Source organism: Neodiprion pinetum, chromosome 2, assembly GCF_021155775.2.
Source record: "Neodiprion pinetum isolate iyNeoPine1 chromosome 2, iyNeoPine1.2, whole genome shotgun sequence".
Classification (NCBI taxonomy): domain Eukaryota; kingdom Metazoa; phylum Arthropoda; class Insecta; order Hymenoptera; family Diprionidae; genus Neodiprion; species Neodiprion pinetum.
The window spans coordinates 4,237,397-4,263,396 of NC_060233.1; the positions used below are offsets into that span (position 1 = coordinate 4,237,397).

General features: G+C 37.7%; 2 protein-coding genes across 7 annotated transcripts in view; one reads left to right on the forward strand and one right to left on the reverse strand.

Annotated features, from left to right (window-relative positions):
* The window catches only part of LOC124211042 (WD repeat-containing protein 47), a 105,000-nt gene that overhangs the window by 25,460 nt on the left and 53,540 nt on the right, over positions 1-26,000 (forward strand). For all 5 annotated transcript variants that reach the window (XM_046609682.2, XM_046609680.1, XM_046609678.1 and 2 more), the window contains exons 2-5: positions 7,880-9,183; positions 9,556-9,922; positions 25,502-25,615; positions 25,833-25,914. In XM_046609682.2, coding sequence (XP_046465638.1) covers positions 7,899-9,183; positions 9,556-9,922; positions 25,502-25,615; positions 25,833-25,914 — 1,848 coding nt within the window. In that variant the 5' untranslated portion in view covers positions 7,880-7,898. The remainder of the gene's footprint in view (positions 1-7,879; positions 9,184-9,555; positions 9,923-25,501; positions 25,616-25,832; positions 25,915-26,000) is intronic.
* Positions 3,573-6,399, reverse strand: LOC124211043 (probable basic-leucine zipper transcription factor N). Of its 2 annotated transcripts, none has more exons than XM_046609685.2 (5): positions 6,328-6,399; positions 5,573-6,076; positions 5,252-5,476; positions 4,785-5,173; positions 3,573-4,707 (listed from the first exon to the last, which is right to left on the reverse strand). In XM_046609685.2, the coding sequence occupies exons 1-5, from the start codon at positions 6,335-6,337 to the stop codon at positions 3,949-3,951; spliced, it is 1,887 nt and encodes a 628-aa protein (XP_046465641.1). In that variant the 5' UTR covers positions 6,338-6,399; the 3' UTR covers positions 3,573-3,948. The 2 variants fall into 2 exon arrangements, with proteins under 2 accessions (XP_046465641.1, XP_046465640.1); XM_046609684.2 differs by having other exon boundaries at positions 5,252-5,480.

A 26,000-nucleotide genomic window follows, 5' to 3' on the forward strand; every position in this document is an offset into this window, starting at 1 on the left:
TAAATTGTAAACGTTGCGTATTATCAATTTAGATTACATAGTGTGAGGTGAAAATTTTCGATTTTAATATGCTTCATTTCGAAAATTGGAAAAAATCGTCTCAACCTTTTCTTCTGGAAAACATTCCAACTTCGGTTTCCTTTTTTTTTTTTTCTTTTTTTTTGAGCATAGTGTAACTTGACGAAACTTGATCCGCCGCTTTTATAGTATAACTACGTCAGGCGCATAATCTCATTCCGATAGTTGAAATCTGGCTTCCTTAGCTCGTCGATGTTGGTAGAATTGCTGCTGGTGATGATTAAAACCTACACGATACCAGGTGTAAAATATGTATAATGAAAAACTCCCGTAATCGTCATTAATTATGTATTGTAGGTATAAATGGGTCGATGAGCAAACGTTAATTTCAACATTTTTAACGAAAGATTTAAAAGTTGTCGAATCGTGACAAGAGTTTTGAATGTTTTTATACCTCTGGTGTCTCTGCGCCCGTATAAAAAATTCTATAACCATCCTCTCTAGTAATTCGCGTGCTTAAAATTCAGTCACCGTATGTCAAATCACGATGCTAAACGCGGCAATTGAAAACCAGTTAGTACGACCTTGTCTTGACATCTGACCGCTAGAGTACGTACTACGAGTAACAACTCGAGTGTCTTTTTCCTTCGGTCATCTTATTCTTTTCTTTCATGTGTACTCTTGTGTTTTTTTTTTTTTTTTCTCTTCACACGTTTGTTTCTTTCAACGCTGATTTGGTCTTGCGACTAGGATTAGTGAAAAGTGTTCGGTTGTAGTCCAATAAAAATAGGTCTGAATTAAAAATATTCGTGATACGGCTGCATTTTTGTTTATAGGGTTTTTCGACCCTCAGGTTATCAAATCTGAAATTATTTTTGATCCGCGTATCCGGCGTTTCGAGGAAACGGCAAAATATGACGTTTTTTCCGTTTTCCTAGAAAACTGATATCGGTAGATGAACAATGACTTGACCATCGTGTAGAGCGGAAAATTCTACATCGAGTTGTGTCCTCATATGTCGGAAACGGAGTTGGATTAACAAATTACGGAAAGAGAAATTATTTCACGAAAATTCCCTAGACGCCGTCGATAAGTAGAATTTCCTTTTTATTAATTTGTTAATCCGACTCCGTTTCCGACTTATGAGGGTATAATTCGATGTAGCATTTTCCGCTCTACACGATGGTCAAGTCATTTTTCATCTACCGATATCAGTTTTTTAGGAAAAAGCAAGAAAACGTCAAATTTTGCTTATTTCTCGAAACGCCGGCTACGCAACTCAGAAATTTCCTTCAGATTTGTAATCCTGAGGGTGGAAATAATACATAAAAATGCAGCTATATCTCGAATATGTTTAATTCAGAATCAGACCTCTTCCGACGGACTATAACCGTGATCTTGAAATGCCGGGAGATCGAGAGGTGAAAGGTGTCAGATGGTTTGTCGCACGGATCGAATGCCCGCGCTTTTTGGAACCAGGTTAACGGTATATACGCGGCGCAAATAGCAAAATCAGGAAACTAAACCCTATTCCGAGAGGTTCGCCCGATCGAAATGGCCTTGAACGGTGATTTATCACTTTACATGGAGGCCAATCACCTCGATCGAACCGCGATGCCGACTATATTCGATCTCGGGCTGCAATCCAATCCTGCAATTCTGCAAGCGTGTATTGAATTCGGAATTCTTCTACATGTGAACTCTGAGTTCATTTTTAGCTCTGATCAAAATCGTTGGCTTGCTTCTTAACCTTTTTTCCGTCTAAAACTCTTCCCTCAATATCAAATTCTGATATTCTACGCCTCTTACAGGCAAATAATTACTGAGAAGTTATTCATTTTATTCCCTGTAGCAAGTTGCTTAACGATTCGACGAATTGGTATAGGGCAGCAATTTTCTCCCCTGCAGATGTCCAACCTGAAGCGTGTGCAACTTTATGCCTGAATCGGTAGCGAAAAGAAAAATTCTAACCGAGTCACGAGGGGGAAATTTGTCAAGTCTGGCGGTGTGTTTCCACATCGTTAACCGCAGTCGAATCTGGCTTACGACTCGCGTTGAACGAAGCGAAGAGAAAAATTCATATTCCATACCCGTTCATACGGACGATTCGAATTTGATTTTCCCGTTTCAATCGATCGTCATCTGTCTTGTTGTCATTATTATTATCATGATCATCATCATCATCAACATCAACATCATCATCACCATTGAATCCATTTTACCGTATACGTTAGAAATTTCTCTCATCATTATAATAATTAGAAGGTCATGACTGACGTTCGAAACCGGCTCTTTGAAATAATCGATGGTCAGTGACGTTTTTCCTTGAATCAGGCAATCCTTGTTACGTCGGTGTGCAACCTGTCGCAGTAAATAAAATCAAGGAGATAAAGAATGGATCGGCTTTGCCGACTCGCTGATCACAGTCTCCGTGGCGAATGGTGGCGCCATCTAGTAACTTACATTCAAAACAGAAAATCTATTAGTTACCTTCCACCTATATTAGGTGATTTTCTACTTTTTTCCTCATCGGCATTTTTCAATTGGTTTTTTCTTTTATTGATTCTGAATTGTGACTTATCTTCCTCAGAGAGTCTAACCAGAATAATAACCAACACCTTTGTTTATTAGTTATAAAGTTTGTTTTTGTCTTTTTTACGTTGATAAATAAGTCTTGAAGTTTTTGGTTGATAGGTAATATGGGTTCCTATGAGGAGGAAAAAGGAAAATGTTTTCACCAAGTTGTGATGAACTTTATTGTTATTAACGTTATCAGGGGCAACATTATGAGAGCATGATGGGAGATTACGTTTGAGGTTTGACGAATGTATGACAAATTTTTGAAAAAATGGGTAATTTTTTTTTAAAATCCGAAATATCGTTCTGGTCTCTACAAGATCAAAATTTATCTAATAAAACTAATTTTTCACTTATTAGTTACGTAGGAGAAATGAAAATTTGACATCTAGAACCAAGACTCAAAATTCGTGTTGACCCGTCTAATCATCGAATAATTAATGAACTGCATATACTTGCCTGCAGCTGTTGTTCCCATTTTTCTATAGATGCATTCATCATTAGCAGCGTTACTTCATTTAAAATCTTCGCCCACGCGGTGCGAAAGCCATAGTTTGACATTCGTTAGGGGAGTTTGAAGGCGTATGAAAATTGAATTTCGATCTGGATTATTTGCTCCTGCAGGTAGCTCGAACGAATTTCATCGTTTACTTACTCCAAATTCTTGCGAAGGATGCGGGAAGCTTTTCCGATAAATTGCTTCATTCGTTTGATTAACGTTAGGTCGGTTCGGGCTTGCGATAAATTGAGAAAGATTAGATTTGTACTTTTTCCGGACGGAACGACGTTCATTTACCGATGAACCCGGGGCACTTTTTTCAGTTCAATAAACTAAAAGAGACGTTTGGAATGTCGGACAAAAGGAGTCGATGACGATTCAAGTTCTTGTTAATATTGTTGTACGTATAATGGAAGGAATTTTACGGAAAAGACATTCCTTCACGTGTTACTTTTCTACAATAAAATCCATTTATTGAAAGAGGACAATACAGTCGTTTACAAATAAAGTATATGTTATACATATACGTATATATATAATATTCACACGGATAAAGAAAAAGAAAAAGACGATGACGACACAATAGCATAAATAATATATAGTAATAAAAAATATGATGGAAGTTATGAGACGCCTTATAAAATTTCGGCGATAAATTAAATTCTAAACGCTATACGATTAGGTATATAAATGTGGACGGAATCTCCGATAAGTTAAACACACGGATTAAACGTGATTCGATAAATAAAATCTACTCTAAAAACACTGTTACTACACATTGTATAATATATGATGAGTAATTTAAACGACCTGATATCAAGCTGAACTAATACTCAGTGAATCGCTCCAGCGGATCAGAAAATGAATGGTTGTTGATTATACGGGAAAGACGGGTCACCGTAGCCACTGGTGGTACTGTAAGGACTCTCGTTGTATCCAATGCCGGAGATGGTCCCGTAGCTTCCTTGACCAGGATAGCTTCCGTAGCCTCTGTCCAACAAGTCACCTAGGCCGAAATTAGCCTCCCGGTAATTTTGGAACCTGTCGTTCATCCCGTACTGATCCCCGCCACGACCCAACGCGCTCAGCTGGTTGGCCAAGGTGTACAAAAGTCCAGAAAGCTGGTCGGTGGGATTCGCCGCTCCGACCAACGGCGACATGCTTCGCATCATCGAATTGTACGGTGCCATCATTTGGACCATGTTATGGGGGACCATGTTGAACGGATATTGCGCTCCAATGACTGGCGGCTTTCCGGTTGCACCGTGCACGGGTAGCAACGTCTGGCTCTGGATCGGCGTTGGATTCATCGGTGATTCGCTGGCGATTGGCTTCGATGTTTCAGCCGGCTGCGTCGCCTTCGACGTGTTTGGATTCGGAGACACGACGACTGGATCCTCGTTCTTTTTTTGCGACACCGAGTACCTTATCACCGGATCACTTACGAACTTCGCCGCTGGGTTCGGCGCTTTGGAGATCGACTTTGGAGACTCGGGAGCCCCGGCTTGAGGAATGTTGCCGCTTCCGGTTACTGGCTGGATCTGACGTGAAGAACCTGTCCAGAACCCTTGACCTTGATCACCTTGGAACTGCGTCGAACCGCCCTCGTTCATCTGAAATGACAATCCGATTATCGGTAATAGAAGGGGGTTGGAAATTACTTTTGCCGTCGTATCGAGGTCAGACTTACCGGCGACGAGGGAGAACCCAAAGCCGTGTTTCTGTACGGGTAATACTTCGTCGGACGGATTCCGTAAGGAGGTGGCACATGATGAGGGTGGCGATAACCGTAGGATGTATAAGGCGGATTCTGATGACGTCCAAGCATGGACATCAGCGGATTCTGGTCACTCTGTTGCTGCTGTTGATGGGATTGGCCTACGACGTGTTCCTCGAACTGGGGTACACCGGATGATGATTTGCCGAGGAAATTCGACTGCGGAATATATCCACCTCCATTCAGTAGCTCCATCAGAGGATTCGCCAGGCCGCTGCTTCTCAGAGTTTCTATGAGATCGTCCAAAGGTCCCCCGACAGTGTCGTCATTGATTTTCCGGCTATCACCGACGACGTGATCATCTGACAAAGATGGAATGTTATCGTTATCACAGTCGTGATGCACGTTCACCTGCTCGTACGATCGACGTTTCTACTCACCATTTGACTTGCTGGGCGATTGAGGGTTCTGTTGAGGCGGTACGACGGTCGTATCGGGCTTTAGTTTTACGGGCGAGTTCGCGGCCACGCCATCCAGCTGCTGCCGAGAATTCTTTGGCTGCCGGTATCTTTTTGATCCCGATTCACCTGCGCCATCCCTGACTTCACGTTTGGTCCGTGTCTGGTCTTGCAGTCCGTTGGATGATTTTTGAAATTGCGTGCTCCCTACCTGGTGGAAATTTAAATGGAATCAGTACACCTCCAATATCCGAATCTTATATTCATCCGTTCCGAATGACCACCCTTACCAATCCAACTCACCATTTGCTGTGTTTGTTGCGGGCTCATCAGCAAAGGAGGCCTCAGTCCTCCCATCGTGAAGCTGTTCAGTCCCATAGGTCCCATGGAGAAAAGTCTCCCCGTCGCGATGTCTCCTAATCCCGAAATAAGACCGGGGATAGGCGATAGGCCGAAGGGCATCATGCCCACTATCTGATCGTTGTTCGTGGCCTTTTGCCGTTGGACCATTGGGTGCTGGAGCTGTTGTCGTTGCATCTGGACCAGCTGTTTCTGTTCGTACTGATGTATGTTGTTCAGGTGCTGTTGCTGAAGCATGTGCTGGTGCTGGAGCAGTTGCAACAACAGATTCTGTTGCGCTCCAGCGTAGTTCTGCTGGGACTGAGACTGGCCGGTCATCTGTTGGTTCTTCTGCTCCCCGTTGATCGCTTGGCTTTTCGAAGATGCTACCGACTGCTGAGCGTAACCCGGTTGTACCAGGACATCCGCGAATGTTGGATCCAGTAGCAGAGCTACTGTGATCAAAGTCTGAAACAAGTTGATAGTTTTTATATTTTTGCGAACGGATGTCTTTTACACTCTGTTGATTGAACAGTTGTGATGAATACGTTTCGTTATAATTGTATCGCTCGTCGAGTGGTCACGGTAACAAATGTTTTTTGATTTTTATTGATATAATAATCTTCGACAAATTTTATTACACGAACGATAAACTTGAGTTGAAGTTGAATGATGACGCGATGGTATTAAATTGAATTTGGTTTTAAATTCCTACTTACAAAGCTCCATGCTAATGTTTCCATATTATTTTCATCCGCACTCCGCTAATCCGCGATTGAAAGTGAAACAAGTTAGGCGAGAGCCGCCATGGCTTACCTATATATGTTGAATTCTGCTGACTTAGGAACGCAGCAAATTTTTCAACGTTGTGCAATAGAGTAAATAGTGAAAATGATGACGATTCTTCCCACCACCGTGTTGCCTCGATAATAACTGGGTACGATGCAAGTATAATTCAGCGATATTCTATGCGCCAAAATTGGCAATATTAAAGAAAGAAAACCAACATTCTTATTCTTCAGGGAAAACAACGAAATTCAGACAAGACTTCTTGGATTATTATGTCTGTGACAGCGGATTTGGTTTTCCCTTTTTGTTCGCAGACCGAGAAAGTTGGCGAACAGCGTACTAAATTCCTCCACACTGTAGGAAGTTTTATTCGGGGTTACGACAGTCTTTTCTACATTTTGGAACTCGTCAAGTTGACATAAAACGGATCCGTGAAGAATATAGAGTGGCGGATTTGCGCGAGGAGAGAAAAGAGAGAATATACTTCCCAAGGAATAACTTCCGAATGCATTATCACTCGCTCTTCCTTTTGACCAGCAAATCTGCGCGTATAAATTCTTCCCGATATACCTTTTTCAATCTTCCAAGTATTTATCAAACCTTAAACATCGCTTTTATCCCACATTTGCCGGAATACGTAATAAATTTTTTCACCGACACATGAAAATTCCTCTCTCCAATCATACATAGCACCATATTTAGGATCCTTTGAATCGTAGATCTATATAGATTTCTAGAGCGGAATTCATGAATTTATGTATGTCAGGCTGTCGGCTCGGGTGATAAGCGAGTGACGAAATGCTACGTCAGCGATGAACGAGCCGGCTCAAAAATCGCTTTGAGTACGTCGACCTTCTTGGAAATAAGGAGTAATTCATACGCGTGTGTGTGAGTCTTTCGTCATTATTATATCGTCTAAATCGACGACCTTGCGTTTTATTTTACGTTAAACTATACATATATACAATTATACATCCTGCATGAATGATCAATAACGTATTGCGAAAGTGCGATTGCAGTTGCTCCAATTTTAAATGAATATCATGACGAAATTTGCGATAGAGATATTTTTTCTTCAGGGTTAAAATTTTCTGACAATATGGATTCATTTGAGATCAATTATTGATTCAAGTGGAGGTTAACCCTTTCAGTAACGGGACGATTTCGTCGAAGTCAGGTCATTATTAGAAGAGTAATTTATTGTAACGACGTTTCGACAGGACTGCAGCCTACGATCTTCAGGTTAAAATACGACATCCTTCAGGCTAAGGTGTTATCGATATCGCCATCATGGAGGAAGTCTTTCAAAAATACAAAGTGGATCTGTTGCGACATCACGTTTAGCTTAATTTGTTCAAACAGTTTGCGACCCTGAGCATCCCATTGCGACTGATGGGGTTAATAACGACCGATTTGATTAAGATTCTTAAAATTTTCTTGGTACTCCAGGGCGTAACACTCTTCTTATTTTTCTATTTCCAGGTTGCGCATTCGGTACGTAATGCCGGCGGCGCACCTGACCCTACGTGAAGAGGACGTCGTGAGACTGACCCTCGAGTTTCTGCACAGCCGAGACCTGCACATATCGCAGTTGTCGCTGGAGCGTGAAACCGGTGTGATAAACGGTCAGTACAGCGACGACGTTCTGTTCCTTCGCCAGCTGATACTGGACGGGCAGTGGGATGACGTCCTGGAGTTCATTCAGCCGTTGGAGGCGCTGCCGGATTTCGACATGCGGAAGTTCACCTATTCGATACTGCGTCACAAGTACGTGGAGCTGCTCTGTATAAAGTCCGAGGCAAACGTGATCGTGGGCGCAAACGGTAGCGTCGACAACGCGGTCGAGGAGGTGGTCAAGGTACTGAGTGACCTCGAGAAGGTCGCGCCCTCCAAGGACGAGTACTCGAGCCTATGTCTGCTCCTGACGCTTCCAAGGTTGACGGACCACCTTCAGTACAAGGATTGGAATCCGAGCAACGCTAGGGTCCAGTGTTTTCGCGAGGTGTATCCGCTGGTGGAGAAGTTTCTGCCGGGTGACAGGAAGTCTTCTGACAACACCGGCGTCGTAACATCGGCAAAAAACGACAGGATGATACAACTCGTTATAAAGGGGATACTTTACGAGTCGTGCGTCAATTACTGCCAGGCTAAGGCCACTGGGTCGAAGGAGAGCGAGCAGGTCGAGATGAACTTCTCAAGGTTGCTGGATGGCTCTGTTGGATTCAGCGATTCCGATCTCAGTCTCCTCTCATGGCTCCAGAGCATACCTCCGGAGACATTCGCCGTTCCCTTCGCTCAACGCACCCTCAACGTCGACGTCGAACGTCTCGAACGACCCTCGCTCGAGACGTCTTGGACCGAGCACATGCTCATAACCCCCATAAAGCCAAAGACCTTTCCCCATAGCGCTATGCCGTTCACCAGGCCGCGTTCAGCCGCCGACATGATGTCCAGGAGTCTTGTACCCGCTCTCGAAGGTCTCGGATCGCGGAGTCCGGGTCTTAAAAATAATCCCATACCATCGGCTGCTCTGATGGCCATGTCGACTGGTGACATTAATCCAATGTCGAGGTCATCTTTCGCCAGTTTTCATCTGACAGGCTTTAAGAATAACAAACTTATGAACACTAGCGTTGACAGGCTCTTCGAGAACGAGGGTGACGTATTTCTAAGCTCGAGCTACGCCGACTTTCAACAGCTACCATCCATCCAGGAGGCTGCCAACAACGTCGCTTCGCTTTCAAAAGCTCCTCCAAGGACCAGGGGACAGTCGAAAAGTCCCGAAGGTGAGGTGAAACTTTTTTCCCTCCTTCTAGCAGCGGTGAATTTCATTCTACGATTTGTACGACCACGGCGTCCAGTGGTCCTTGAAGTCCTTGAGGTCCTGGAACTGTTCTTGAACTTTGCTCGTTCTTAAAAAGACCTAGATATATTCTATTTTCAATGTTTCCTGCGAAACGATGTATACAGTATTGTGTGTGTTCACTGAGCAACTGTTTTTAAAAACTGTATTCCCGCCTCGAATCTCATTTTTCGTTTTGCATTCGTGTATTTTCATGTTTCCCGAACGTCCTTGAATAACCTGAAAATGTCTTTGAACTTGTTGCGGATCTTTTAACGGACACCGTGACATCTTTCTATCCTTCTCTCTTGATCAGGGATCAGAGCCGATCCTTCGGCGGCTTCAACCCCCGAAAGGCGGATGGCGGGTCGTGAATCTCCGGCTCCATCGACTGCCAGAAGTTCGCGGAGGGATTCACTAGCGGATAAACCACCCGGGGTGCAACAGAAAATTCCTGAACCAACTTTACCCGTCGGTGTTGCCGCCCTCGTTGGACCCGATGGCGAGATTCTTGAACCCAGCTTTAACGGCGACTTGTTCAAAGAGTTTCAGAAGCAGAAACAGAGGCTACAGGAAACCATACAGCTCAAGGAAAAGGAACGGGACGAACTTGTCAGGCAGTTGACTGCACCGCTGACTTCCAATCAGGTCAATGCAACCGACAACAGACTTCAGGATGACACGTGAGTGATGTTATTCGTCTTTTTTTCATCATTATCATTTAGGTTATCAATCAGTGGCGTTTTCTTCTTTTCTAATAATTGATGGTTACAGCATTTAATTAATCCTGACAAAATATTGCCAGCAATTATTACCATACTTCGAATTTTATATCTTCACCCAGATTATCATCGAATCGTCAAAATCACATATTTAATCATCAATTTCGTATATTTTGATTTAATTTAATTTAATCTAATCTGATGAAATTAATTTTTCAAACCTGCGATATTTTATCGTTGCAATATGCGATTATAGCAATTATTTGAAAATTAATAAATCGTTCAAATTTTGTCATTCAAACATTATGAAAGTAATTATTTAACGAGAACATTTCCTCCGAAGTCGTGTTTTAAAAATACTTATTTTCCAAGGTTTTTTTATTTTTTATTTTTTTTTTTTCTGTTCGGGGTGAAAATGTTCGGTAATTTTTTGCCGGAGTAATTAAGCGCTGTTACCATCTGTGATATTTAATTGTTTCATGGTTTTGGTTGATTGTTTATTGTTTGATTGTTGATTGTTGATTGTTGATATTCGTTCTCTTCTTCATTTATTTTTCTGTACCTGCGACAAATTGATATATTAGTCGTATAAAAATTTAAATTATATCTCAGATTATGAAACACGCTGTTTTATTCTCTTGTAAATCGAATATGAAAGTAGCAAGTAAGTTTGTTTCAACGTTTGAATTTACAACTGTAGAAAGGAAAAAAAAAAGAAAACTTACAAACACGTGGAGATAACGTTTTCGATTCAGAGCGGTGTAACACTCCAGTAGATAGTCTAAGACTTTAGTGACGCGAACTCAACGAAACGCAACTTAGCGCCGTAAAGATGTGAAAATGGAATAGGCGACTATATTTATTCCATCTCGTATCCTGTATAATTCATACACATATCATAATATCAGGTCATTCAAACATGAAACAACACGTCAATAATTGAATTCCTTTCTTATTTTTTTTTCTATTTCTATCTACATCATTCTCGTCTCAATTCCAGAATATAATATTCATTTATTTCCATTTTCGTACAGATCTCGAGATTATAAATTAGGAACTATACTAAAAAAAAAGAAAAGTGAAAAAATTTTGGAACGAATCGACGTGTGACAAAATTCTTCTAATCTCGCTTGTTTCTATGATTTCGAAAATCTTTCTTTCATCTCGAATATTGCACCTATCGATAAATGTGCGTCAAACTTCTAACACCAAATATTTTTATCGAGCGTCTCTCTTAACCACTAGTTTTTATATCCCGCTGTTGTTCACCGATTCAGGATACGGTGCTTCGTCACGGTGAGTCTGCATCGTGCCTTTTTTTTTCCATATATTCTTTTTGTAATTTTTACATTTTACGCTCGGCGTTTCCGGTGCTCTTTCGTATCTTCCCTCCTCTTCTGTCGTTTACACATTTGTGTATATGTATATGTATATAGAGCTGCAATCGGTAACCTCGTCCGTAATTTTCCTCTCCCCCGTTTTATAGTCGAGAAAATTACACATCCCATTCTATTCTATTCTATTCTATTTGTGCGCATCTATAATGTGTTATAACTGCATATAGACGTGTGTGTAATAATGAAAATGATGGATAATTACACGGGTACGCTGTGTTGGCTGTTACGATCTTTATTTCCTGCGTTTTTCTTTTCTCATTGCCCGGGTCATAAAAATTACCGATTACAACAGTCGCGTAAACAGATTGTTTTTTTTTTTTTTTTGTTTTTTTTTACGAATGCCAATCGCCAACCTTGACATATAAATAACTGATTCGCGTGGTAATACGAAATAGATTATTTACTAGAAGATTATTTTTATCGTACAGAGCTACGATTTCGAAATTATTACAGATTTACAAGACTAGCGTAATAAACATACAGGCTGTATATTTTCGTGCGATATTGTATGGCCGAAAAATACAATTCTTTTCTCACCGTCTTTACTTTTCTTTTGTTTTTCGTTGTTTTTTTTTTTTTATTTTCTCTTTCTTCTCATTTTTCAAATCGATTTCCTTTTCCGCGCCGAAACTGACTCGTTTGTATTCAATTAACATCGTGCGTCTACTTTAATTACGCATGCGGCTATGATGCTCGATGAAATGGAAATTATCAATGGATCGGGGTTCAATGCCACCATTTAAATACACGCACAGACACACACACACATATGTATGTACATTTATATGTATGTATGTATACACTGTATGCTTGCGCACAATCCGTGGCATTCACCGGATGCAGGATGCATCTGTACGATTTATATATAGTACAAAGAAAGGTGATGCATATTATGCAGTGTTCATATGTTATATGTAAAGGGTGTCTCGATTCAATTGACCGAGATATAGACAGGATCCAACTTCTACGTTATTAATTAATTGTACCGTAAATCGATGAATTTTTTACGCTGCATTAATTGTACACTTATCATTTATCACCCGGTAAACCTTAGGGCAGATTTTCGTACGCGTGTATGGGGCATTCCGTGCCAACTCACCGGGCCCGTGACCTCGATCAATTTATACTTTTCCGATTCATTTTTTATATAATCGACCTTCCTCCAAAAAACCACGAATTTTCTTTTTATTGGTTATTTAAGCTGTTTCAAAAATGCCATTTTTTCACGAAAAATTGACAGACATTCCTCGATGTGAAAAGATAATTTCAAGTCCAGGACGGGAGCATGACTCTGGTTTTTTTTTATATTCTTTCAGAGGAATTGAAACATTTTATTTCAATCATTTCAACGCAAGTTGTACCATTTTTTATTATTTTTTTTTTTTTTGGGCGTTTCTTCGCGGAATTCCCGTAAAGATGAATAATAATAGGCGATGAGTATATTCAAAAAAAAAAAAAAAAATTAATATTTATACACGAATTAAGGTTTCAAATTATAATGGAATACGAAACAAGCTCGGTGAGTTGGCATGGAATGCCCCGTATATAGTTAGTTTAATTCGAATTACAACCGACTGTGTCGCGATTATGTCAAAGTTATGCAAATGGGCCAATTTTGCAATTTAAACCGCGGGTGCTTTTTCAGCTGCACGAAACTAATGGAGACGAAGAGTATAAAAAAACAAAAAATAAAAAAAAAAACAATAACGATAGTCATAAAATAGAACAAGATTACTCTTTTCCGTTTCTTTTCAAAGCTCTTTGCTTCGCGTTCCGAATTATTATACGTTGATACTCAAATTTTGATTCAAGAACTCGGGTGTACAGATAAAAATTAAAAGTAAAAAGAGAAAAAAAAAAATTCAGTCATTGCAGCAGAAATATTATAAAAATGAATCGTTAAAAATATAACTCAGCATTAAATATTGACTTGTATCATTTTATTTCAATAATAATTCAATTATTACCAAATATTACACGATCGTGATGAAGTATTGTTCTTTACGAATTTTCGATCGATGTAATTCAAATTGTAACTGATTTTGATTCTTTTGTAAAACTCCAAGACGTATCGTTGGACGGTTTTTATCACAGACCATCATCTCTCGTTCTTGACAATGCCCCTCGAATTAGCGACAGATTGTTACACACCGATCATAGGTATATTACACTTTGTTAAACAGACGTTCGTGTCGCAGTTGGCCATCATTGACAATGAGTATAAAAGTATAACGCCTAATATATAATGTCAGCGGATGCGTGACGCGATGAAAATATTACCATTAAATTGCCATTCCATTGACAGGTATATTATAATGATTGTCATCATTCGTGTCAATACGTGTATATGTATTAGAATGGTTCTTATATGGGGTGAAAACAAAAATAAAATGAAAAAAAAAAAATAAATAAAAATTCACGATGGAGCCCGTTCAAATTATTCAAAAACATTCTCATTCACTATATTTTGCACTGAATCTTATTTCGAAGTTGTTTGTAGTAAAAAAAAAATCCATAGTCTCGAATGTTCAGCGAGATTTATCTTAGTTTCAGTGAATAAAAAACAAATGAAAAATCATTTTTCCAATCAGACATAATTTGAAAACAAAATTTCAAACAAAACACTAGATTCGTTTAGAGTCAGCACTGTAATGGAATAACCCATTTACTTAATTTGATCATTTGTGATGTTGAAAAAAAAAAAAAACAAATTACGAATTAACAAAGCACACGTTTCTCATGGAATTCTCCATTTATGATTTTTTAGTTTTCACTGAATAGAAGATGAATCTCACTAAATATTCGAGAATATGGATTTTTTTGCCTACGAATAACGTTGAAATATAAATCAGTAATGTGTAACATTGAATTGATAAACATCAAGCTTCGCGATGACGTCGAGGAACTTTAAAATCTCAAAGAATTTATCGTAATTATTCTCGATCGAACTTAATTGCGAAGATTGGAAAAATTTCACACACTTATTATCCGTGTTTATTATTTTTATAGCAATCTTGGTGTTTGTATATACATTAATTTGCGAACCAGTTGTAATATGAGACGAAGCGATCGTTTGGTTGTAAATAACTACAGCCTTTTAACGAGCACAGGCCGATCGATTCGAAATTAGGAAATCTATAAATCACATTTCGTAGCTTCGATCATATATTTATGGTAAATAATTACACTCAGAGACAAATTTTTTTTAACAGTATATGTAAAACCGGATTTAAATCGTTGTACGAGGCATATTTTATGCGGTTTGATGTAACATATTTTGCGATAAAAGAAAATGGTCACGCTGAGAAAAATTTCATTTGTTACAGTAACTAGAAAAATTGAGTAAAACAGGTATCGTTAAAAAAAAAACTGTTCGAATATTGTTGTTAAATTTTCGCAACAGTTGCAAGAAAATATAGCAACAGTGATCGTAGTGAGAAAGAATAGTAACGGATACTAGATAACTAATTTTCATTTTCTACCTAGAACTATATTTTTCGATTCTGGTAAACAATGAAAATATTTAAGGACTGAGCGGTAACCGGAACTAAAAATTTCTCTCAGTGCATCAAGTGGTTATTGAATTTGAACTAAAACAAGCGATTTTGTCCATTTTTTACGGAGAAAATAGACGCGCCATTCATTCGTTCGTTCGTTCGTCAGTTAGTTAGTTAATTCAACGTTTCGCAGCAACGAGGCATCGCTAATTTCTCATTTCGCAGATCGTGCAGATATTATATCCGAGCAGAGTTCTTCTTGGAATATTTCGCAAAGCAAAGCGAAGCGCGACGCTGTAGCGTTGCAAATTTTTTCTTTTACGTTATAAATGTAACGACGAACGTTAAGTCGCAGCCATGTTCTGTATAAAACATATTATAATTGTGTATAAATAGACAATATTTATACAACTCGTTATCATAATAATGCAACTTTACGTGAAACTGCAACGCCAAGTATAATAATTGTTTAATTAGGAGAACCGCACGCTATGTTTGTACCGTTTTAACAAATGTTTTTTTTTTTATCTTCTTCTCTTTTGTCTTCTTCAAATCGAATTCGACGCTTTCGGATCTTTTCGAAACCCCGAATTTCAACCCCGCACCTTTAATCTAATCATTTATTCATACCTTATTATTTAATTCAACGCACTGCGATATGATCGCGCAGCTATGATTGTTTTACATGTCCCAGTGCATTCTTACGGAGTTCTTAAAAAAATGCAATAAACTTGAAAGTAAACAGGCACTGCACTGCACTTGAGGCACTTGAACTTGAAATATGTAGTGAAACTCGCCTCTTCGTTTACGGCTTATGTACTTAATTAAAGCTTTGCATGCCTGCACAGTAGTGTATTTAGGTATATATATATATATATATATATATGTATGTATACACACATTTGACGGGAAAAAATTCGAGGATGAAGTCATGGTCGGGGATTGCCGTTACGTAGTCAAAGTTCTACTCGTGTAAATGAATATATGCATGAGCAACTAGCGTGTATATATGTTTTAGGTACATACGGTATACATGCGATAATTAACGCGACGAATCTACGCGACAAAGACCTTCTCTGCGGACTCAACGATCAATTAAAATATAATACTTATCGTGAGATGTACATTGAGCATGGAAAAATAATGCGTTTAACGCGTCACTTCATTGAGAAAAATTGAGTAAAACAGATATCGGTAAAGAAAACTGTTTGAATATTGTTGGAATTAAAACGAAAAACGAGGTACGCCTATGTATAATATATATATATATACTATATTTTTCGATTGTGGTAAAAAATGAAAATAGTTAAGGACCGAGCGGTGACCGGAACTGAAAATTTCTCTCAGTATTTTAGAGAAAATTTATTTCGAAATGCCGTAAAGAGGTTCGATTTTTTATGGGGTTTTTTTTTTCTTTGTGTCATTTGTGTTAGCTCCGACGACACTTCCTCTCATTTTATTTTTATTTGTTTTTTTTTCTTATTTTCACACCACCACTCACATACGACGCGTGTAATAAACTTGTTCTTTTGCGTTTACAACATGGCTGCGGTGCAGTGATTCGGTGAAAAAATATACCGTAAAACGTGCTGCGCATTACACCGTTGCTTAAACTAGACAGAAATAGAGAAATACGTGTAGAGAGTGTGAGGGAAAGAGAGAGAAGAAGAAGAGAGGCGAGTTGGGTGCTACTTTTTAAGGCTTTTTGATTAAAATCTCGGGAACGACATAATTCGGAGATTCTGTCGGATGAACGCAATATTCGTTAACGAGATATTTCTTTCTCTATTTTTTTGTTTTTGCTCAACTCGTGTCGCGTTATATTTCGAGAATTCATTTATATGTAGGGCATTCCGTGACATCTCGATCAAGATTCTACGTCGATTTATCGGATTGGCTTCGTGATTTTTGTTTTTTTTTTTTTTTTTATGAAAGTACACGACGAGAAACGCAAGAGCAATTTTTTAAAAAATTTTCTGACGTATGATTTAGAAGCTGGAATAAAAAAAAAAACCTGACTTTCTAAAATCTGAAAAAAATCAGGACATCTTATAAGGTATAAAAAATCTTTGACACTGAATTGACAATGAATATTAGAAGATGGAGATTTCATAAGATCAAAAGATGAATATGAAAAATGAAAATATATATAATTATTGGCTTACATTTCTGACATAAAGAATGAACATAAAAGCTCATTGACGTAAAAATTTCATGCACGGATATCGATAGTTAATTATCATTAGCAACAACAGATGATTATACGTAAATATTCTGAAAATTTCATAGTTAATTTAATATGTGTTACGGTATTAGGAGGAAAAAAAGTTATAAAACTCGGCTGAAAGATTTATTAGGAAGCCTGATATTATTATAGATACATACTTAACTCGGATGTTACGCGAATAATAATAACGACAATGATAATAACGCCATTATCATAATTGCACGCGGTATGCACGCACGCATGCTTGCACAAGGCAATCGCACTTATTTCATCGTCTATCTTACGCAACCGTTACGTCTGTAATACACGAATAAAAGAAAAAGAAGAGAAAAGAAAAATTGAAACAACGACGATAAGAATATAATCGGCAAAGACGCAACGATTTCTTATTTTCCTTTCTATTTTAAATTTCATTCAGCCATCGAATTGTTTTTTCTTCTACGTGAATTCGATGCAGTTTCTCGCAATTGTCGGGTTTTTCAATCCTGTGACTACATCGCAGTTTTGTTGCACTTGCGCGTCATGATTTCTGTTATTACACCGATCGTGAGAAAAAATTTTAGTACCGATTACCGCTCAGTCCTTAACTATTTTCATTTTTTGTCACAATCGAAAAATACAGTTCTAGGTAGAAAATGAAAATTAGCTTTCCAGTATACGTTACTATTCTTTCTCATTACGATCACCGGTGCTATATTTTCTTGCTACTGTTGCGAAAATTTAACGCTCGTGCAACGATAAATTGACGTTGAAGCCTTGTTTAACTAAAAAAGTAGGGTAAACCGAAGAAACTGATTCAGCGTTGCGATAACCAAAAAAGTATCGACGATAGCGCAAAATGGTTAGGCGTACCTCGTTTTTCGTCATTCCAACGATATTCAAACAGTTTTTTTAACGATACCCGTTTTACCGAATTTTTCAAGTTACTGTAACAAATGAAATTTTTCTCAATCTACGTACGTGCAGTAACAATATCACCGAGCATCCGTTAATCCGACGCGATGATACCTGTATCGAAATTCGAAACCTCATCCTATTCACGTAATATAACATTTTCAGACGAGACGACTGCTCGCTACTTCGAAATTCTACACCTCGTGTCCCATAGTCGTAAAGTTCAGGGCTAATTGTAAGTCTTGAGAGTAGGAGTGTGGTGGCGATTATTTCATGATTTTAGTTAGATACTGGTGAAGAATGACACATTTCGATATGCCGTCGAACCGCGTTGATACGTCAATTAAACTCTTCCGTTGTATAGACAAGTGTTTCAATTTTAAGAGGAGAATTAATGAAAAAGTCTGTAAGTACCTTTAACCAAAAATATAAAGAAGAGAAAAAATTGGAGAGAAAAATTGTTTTTTTTTTTTTTTTTTAAAGTGCATAGTTGTTTATGGATTGAATTCGTTTTTGGAAGCAATGAAAATTGAAAATATATACTTTCAGTTTTTTTTTTCTTCATTTTTATCTTCATTTTGATCAAAATCGACGTTACGAAACTAAAACCGAACTTTCGTACGAGGCTGAAGTTAACGTAACGAAACATCATTAGGTGAAAAAAGTCATAAAGGCGTAATTTTAGAATGATTTTGAAGGAGTCGACTTTACGAAATATGAGTATATTTTTTTTATCGTGGTTCACTAAGTTTTACACATTATCAGAGTTGCGAAGTAACGATTTTTTTTAAACATGCATCGTTACGGTAACGTTACCGACTATTAACGTTCCTACTTCCCTCGAGATGATTGATCAGAGACTAAACAGATAATCGTGAGGACGGTGATGCGGTTTCGAATTTGAATAGTCGAGAAATTACCTTGTTGCGAAACTCGAACTACAGAAATCAAACTTTTACGAAACGACAAAGTTTCGAATGGTTGGAAATCCGGTGCCGCAAAGTTCCCGGATGCAAGATTCCGAAAAATAAAGCTTCGATGGAGTAAAATTCTGAAAATCAAAATATACTCACGCGGTATAGTTTACTCAACGAGTGGTTGTAAAAAAAAAAAAAAAGAAAAAATCCGAACAACCGAAAATCAAAATTGATCCAAATCCCGAACGTAAAAATATCGAAAATCCGAAAGAAAAGTTAAATTCACGGAACGAAAAATGTTGGATCATTTGGAATTTCGATATTTCAGACTTTAAAATTCTCTCATCTTCGCACTTTCGAAACTTTGATGTATCGTCCGCAAAAAAAAAAAAAAAAAAATTCGGAATTCGGCGCATTCGCAACTTTTCAAACTCCTCGTTTCAGTGTCGTACAAATCGTTCGTCTTTCGTTAAAAAAAAAAAACTCCTCAGAGTTGGATTCGACGATTACACCCGTTGCATCTTAGCGCACAAAGCCGCCGATGTTCTTTGCGCATCGGGCGGCGCAGAGTGCAGTTGCTGTTAATTTCTGTTTCTGTTGCTGTTTCCGTTCGGTACTAAGAGACGCCGGTGCAGCAGCAGAGCTCGTGGGGTTCCGTATAGTCGTCATACGGACTCGAACACCGGCAACGCTTCGAAACCCAGTCAGCTGCTCCTGTCCTGTCAGAAAGACTCCGGCTACTCGCCACTCGCCTGGCTGTCAGTCGGTGCTGTGTTATTTTACAATTAGTCATACTTATTGACAGTCGAGTCGGCCACAAATCGCATATCGGTGATAAACCGAAAAGCTCTCTGTCGCATCGCGGTTTCGTTAATCGGCCGGTGAAGTTTCGGTTCGATCAAATACGTCAAGTTCGGTGATACGTGAATTTCTATTTATTGTTTCGTCGTCGCTCTTTTTTTTTTTTTTTTACATCTTCTTTAAATTTGTAAAACAGGTGAACGAGGCTAGTCAAGTTTCGTTACATTTTTCATTTCGCGTTGACGATTGGAACCGGTCTGTCCGACACGAATCTAAGAACACGTTTTTTGTTTCTACGATTTTATTTATTTATTTTTGTTTTTTTTCCTGTGCAAAAGTCAGTGATATCGGTTGTATAATTGCACAAGTTTTGCATTTTTCTTTTTTATTTTTCACCGATTTAAACTCGTTTTACATCGATTTTTATATCTTTACGCCGTTTTTTTATTTTTATTTTTTTTATTTTCATAGTTTATTGGATAAGCGAGGCATTTTTATCCTTATCGAATATATGTAATTCCTGTTCAACTCGACGGTCTGGAATCTAGATTTATCTCACGTTACTCGTTATTCTGATGCTTCATTGATCGCAAAATCGTGCAGCGTATAATTGCTGGAAAACAATTGGATAATGCGATGCTTGTACGTGACGTGATGTATTATTATACATGGTGTCGCAACAATGGTGATTGACGTATAAATAATTCTGTGCAGTGATTCGTTCGTTTTAAATATATATATATATACATATAATATATATATATATATATACAAGTGGATTTCAAGCTTGCAGTGAAAAGTGTTTGAAAAATAAGAAAAAAAAAAAAAAAATGACCGTATAAAATCGGTTGTACGAATTTACTCTCGTTCTATTTTACCTCTCTATTCGTCTAGATTATATCTCGTGAAAATATTGTCTATGATATTCTGAAGTTGAATGTTTGTTTTTTAAATGAAACCGAACGAAAGTGTGGATATAATATTTTTGTACGAGTGAAAAAGAAGAAATCGAATTTTGAGATAGGAAAAAGTTGATTGGGACGTTACACTGTGATAAATATTGTAAAATTTTTCACGCAATATTTTGGAATCGTCTCGACTGGTGAATATGATGTACCACAAGCCGACGACACCGCGTTTTCGTATAGCGGAACGTGTCAGCGTCTCCGTGAACAGTCGGCCGGTGTACAGTAAGCAAAACAGTCATACGAGCACCTGTAGCAGCCGAAGTGTTTGCTCAACGCCGCCATGTGTTACACGGTAAATTTTACACTCTTGTATGGTTTTACTCACGCTTTTGACGCTCGCGTTGTTATTACGTACGCTGACAATGAGAGAAATTTTTAGTTCCGGTTACCGCTCGGTACTTGACTATTTTCATTTTTTACCACAGTCGATAAAATATAGTTCTAGGTAGAAAATGAAAATTAGTTTTCCAGTATCCGTTGCTATTCTTTCTCATTACGATCGCTGTTGCTAGATTTTCTCGCAAATGTTGCGAAAATTTAACGCTCGTGCAACGATAAATTAACGTTAAAGCCTTGTTTAACTAAAAAAGTTGAGTAGACCTCAGAAACTGATTCAGCGCTGCAATAACCGAAAAAGGATCGACAATGGCGCAAAATGGTTACGTGAACCTCGTTTTTCGCAATTCCAGCATTATTCAAACAGTTTTTTTAACGATACCTGTTTTACTGAATTTTTCCAGTTACTGTAAGAAATTCATTTCAATTTTTCTCAGTGTACCGAGTTTTCAGTTATTGTTGTTAGAAAGCAGGTTTAAAGTAATTACTTTATTAATCACGTTCGAGTGAAATTTACTTTTACTGTAAGGTATAAGTTGTACGAGAGGAATTTCAGATTCAATAAAGTCGTACGCAATTATCGTTAAGTCGTTTTGACAGGGTGGCCATATGCTTGGAAAACTTGGAAAAGAAATCTGGAAATATCGGGGAATTTAAAAGACGTTATGGAAAATTTTTGGTTTGGTAATAGAAAAAATTGTAAATATCAGTTTTCTATCATAGGAGTTGAAAATAGTTTTTTGGGATAAAAAATTTTTCTTTTTTTCACTTTGAGAAAAGAAAATTTTACCTTATATTGACTGTTTTGTATATTAGATATATTTTTATTTTTCAATTCGACTTGAATTTGAACCGAATACAAAGTTAACGAGCTGAACAATTTAGGTTGTAGTAACTTACCAGTACAAGGGAAATATCAGAGAAAACTGGATCTTGAGTCATGGAAAACCTGGAAATGTCATTGAATTTTATTTTTTTATTTTTTTTTTTTTCAAAAATTTGTAGCCAGCCTGTTTGACGAACAATTATAAATTGTCTCAGAATCGTTAAAGGTACTTCCGAAAATCTAAATCGTATCTCACTCGCGTAATTGAGTCAATGAAAGTTATTCAAACTCGTCGAAAGTCACGTAGAGAGTAATTAATTAAACACGAACTCATTTTCAATTCTCTGCAACACAGCTAAATACGTTGAAAGTCATTTGGAGCCATTTTCAAGTGATAATGAAATCGTTACGAACCGCAAAAAGATACTTTGAGACATGTTTCAAGTCACGTTTAACCTCTTATTAAATCACTCGTGACCGTTAAGAATATTTTGGAACGCTCGAAGGTGGTCTTAAATTGTGTCAGGTAAACTTTCTGATTCTTTTCCACTTAAAATCTCTGCACAACGATCAGTTCTCGGCATATCGATTGCAGGTATCTGCAATATCATCGACGGTTGTGTTCGGAATTGTTGTTTAAATATTTCCAACGCGCTTAAAGTATAATGCAGAAAATCTCGGATCGCCTAAAAGAATGTCGATCCACTGATTGCGGTGACTGACTAAACGAGTGGCTGACTCATATCCGTTGAACAAGCTTCACGGCTGTTTGTACTCCAGGAATTTTGTTCTCTAACAATGGGCGTATGTATTTCAATTGTGCGTTATATGCAGTGCACAAGCAAATCTCTGACACTGAACATCGTGACGCAGCTGCTGCTTATCGTTGTACGTACGTACAAAAGGCGACTCTGATGAAAATGATTTACACGAATTTTTAAGGATATTCGGACGTTTCGTACGAAAGTTTAAACATGCGTATACTGAGAAAAACTGAGTAAGACAGGTATCGTTAAAAAAATTCTTTGAATATTGTTGGGGTTACGAAAAACGAGGCACGCCTAACAATTTTGCGCTATCGTCGATCCATTTTTTGTAATTGTGAGGTTCACTCCTCTTTTTTAGTTAAACAAGGCCTTAACGTCTGTTATTGTTAAGAATTAAATTTTCACAACAGTTGCAAGAAAATATAGCAACAGTGATCGTAATGAGAAATAATAGTAACGGATACTAGAAAACTAATTTTCATTTTCTACCTAGAACTATATTTTTCGATTGTAGTAAAAAATGAAAATAATTAAGGACCGAGCGGTAACCGGAACAAAAAATTTCTCTCAGTGTAGTTTCTCATAAAAATTTGTATCTTTTCAGTGAAAAATCTACGAGATATTACAATTTTTAACGAAAATCAACAATTCTTTACTAAAAACTATGCATATTTACAATTTATATTCATAGTATGTTTAAAAATTCGTAATAGTAGCAATTTTTTACCAGGGAAAGCATCGCTGCAGCCACTCGAGTCATGTTATTCATAACTCGTGATAGAAATTTGTTTTAGCATGACTGAAAATAGCTTTCGGAATAAGCAAATGAAAAATCGAACGTCAATGGTAATAATAATAATACTAAACTCCCCGCCTGGTGCGAGTCATTTTTGCAAACAAATGACGCCTTCTGTTTGACTAATGACCTGCTGGAATTTCGGATCTCATTCTTTTATGACCCCTGGAATTTCGAAAGCGAAAACCTGCAGGTTCGTCTCAACCTCGGGCAACCACATCTATTGAGCCTTCGACTTTGCAAATGAGTCGAAAAACTTTTGAATCGAATCAAAATCACAAGGATTAAATCATTTCGAACGTCCTCAATTATAAACATATTAAAAGGGAATTTGAAATTTTTCATATCTCGCTAATACTTGTTGAGAGCTTCATTTTCATCACGTACATAGTAAGGATGTTGTTCAATTTTTGTTCACCTTTTTTTCACCGTTGCAGAAATTTTAGTAAATCTTTTTCTCACGCAGAAAAAGGTTGAAAAATTTATAAAGGTTTTAGATTTGCATTTCTTACATCGTTTTCATAGTAAATTAGCCCTCATTAGATCCTCATTTAAATTTATCAGGGTGATGCACTGTGTGCAGTTTTAATAGAGCGTAAAAAGGCGAAAATTTATTGCGCGCAAGGTTTCTCGCTTAATATTTGTAGCATAGAATGCGAACTTTCCTGGCATAATCTACTCGCGAATGCCAAAAAAATAGTCGTAGGATTTTCTCAATATCTTCATTTTGAAAGAAAATATATCATTTTTTAGAATAATGACAAAAAATGAACCGTTCTTCAACATCAAATTTAGGGCATCTCACTTCCAGCTGACAATTTTGGCAAAATCCTATGACAATGCGTGAGAAATACTTTGAATAAAAACCAACTTGTAAAAGTTTCGGGTGAATCGTTCGGAAACCGTAGGAGAAACCTTGCGCGCAAGTTTGAAACACCAAAAGTGAAGAAAACCGCACTCAAAGTTTAAATTCTCAAAGAGTCGCAGTACGCAGACTCATGAAAATAAACGGTCTTCGACCACGAAAAATTGTTTTAGACCCAAAATCTCTTTCCTTTTTTTTTTTATTCTACTTCCACTACTCCGAAGATTCCCATCCTTGACAACGCTCGTGTATTTTCTCAGCGTATAATCCGCAGGAATTCAATGCCTGCAAGCGTCACAGGCGACGCATGCATGCGGACCTGGTTGCAGGGTAACGGGCTTTTCAACTTGTCTGTAAAAATTATTCTGATATTATGTATACCTCCATTCCGTAAGCGATTCATGGTAAGGATGAAGAAGACGATGATGATGATGATGATAATGATGATGATTATTATTATGATGATGTTGCGACTATACACGCTCGGAGGAACTATTCGTACCATAATACGATACAACCTGTTATAATACAACAGTAGATTGTTTAGCGATCACTGCTGTTGGTTTCAAGCTGCGCGCGCAGATGTTTGAAACGGAAAAGGAAACGGAAATTCATTGTGATGCTCGAGGCGTCTCGAATATTCGATCATTCTTTATTCCTTCTACACCTTTCTGAATTCCCAATTTTTTTTTTATTTCTTCACCTTGCGACGTATAAGAGCGACCAAAAAAACTCATCGATATCATTCGTAAACGGCATAAATTTTCACCCGTGCGTTAGTTTTTCCAGAAAGAAAAATTTTTCTCCAAAACTTGAGGGCGATGTGTCATATAAATTCAAAAGCGAGGGAATTTTCGCTAATAAAATTGAGTAAAAAAAAAAAATAAAGGAAAGAAAAGAAGATGCGTCGTCCAATTATTTATCGTTTCGTTACGGAAAACAAATATTTGTCGTATCAATCAAATTTCAAACTTGCGCTTGATTGACTGCAAATATTCGAAAGTATGAATATTACATTCATACAAATGTCGGTTACCCAGTTACGCATGAACGTACGCGTGGAATTGAACAAGATTTTCTTGTGCAATACCAACATTTTATACGATTTGCGTATGTGTAACACGTAACAACCTGATGCATATTTATACATATATATGTATATCTGTGTACATTTGACCTGCAGTATTTTTCTTTATTAATACTTTGTCAACTTGTCTAATGTTCTTTTTTCGCTTCTTTTACGTTTCAGGATGAAACAACCTTTGAACAGCAAAGGACCGTCGCCTGTTCATTCAAGCACACCGAGCAGATCGGGAATCCAGTCGCCGAAACCGGCCACAAATGGAACGACGGATCCTTTGTCGTAAGTATAAAAAAAACAAAAAAAAAAGAATGAATTTTAAAAAAATCTAAGAACAAAGGAAAAACATTGAAATTGAAATTTATTGTTAGAATCGCTAGCGTCGTTGATGTACAAATATCTCGTTGCTAAATTTTTCTCGGTCTTTTTCTTTACTTTTTTTTTTCTCTCTCTCTCTCTCTCTCTCTCTCTCTTTTTGTTTATATAATCAATTTTACAGACGACAGAACTCAACGTCGAATAATTTCTACGAACAAAGACTACAGGATGGAATTTACGACGTTGTGAAACCTGCGGTCAAGGTAAGATCAATCAGCGATACAGTTTGCAATTTCGTTTATTACCTGTCGATTTTTCCTCAACGATAAATTGTCGTTTTGCGTTCAAG

Coding starts and splice junctions, on each gene's coding strand:
- LOC124211043 (XM_046609684.2), bottom strand. CDS start 6,351: ATGGAAACATTAGCATGGAGCTTT. Junction 6,077..6,327: donor AAACATTAGCATGGAGCTTT/GTAAGTAGGAAT, acceptor AACTTGTTTCAG/ACTTTGATCACAGTAGCTCT. Junction 5,174..5,251: donor ATCGCCCAGCAAGTCAAATG/GTGAGTAGAAAC, acceptor CATCTTTGTCAG/ATGATCACGTCGTCGGTGAT.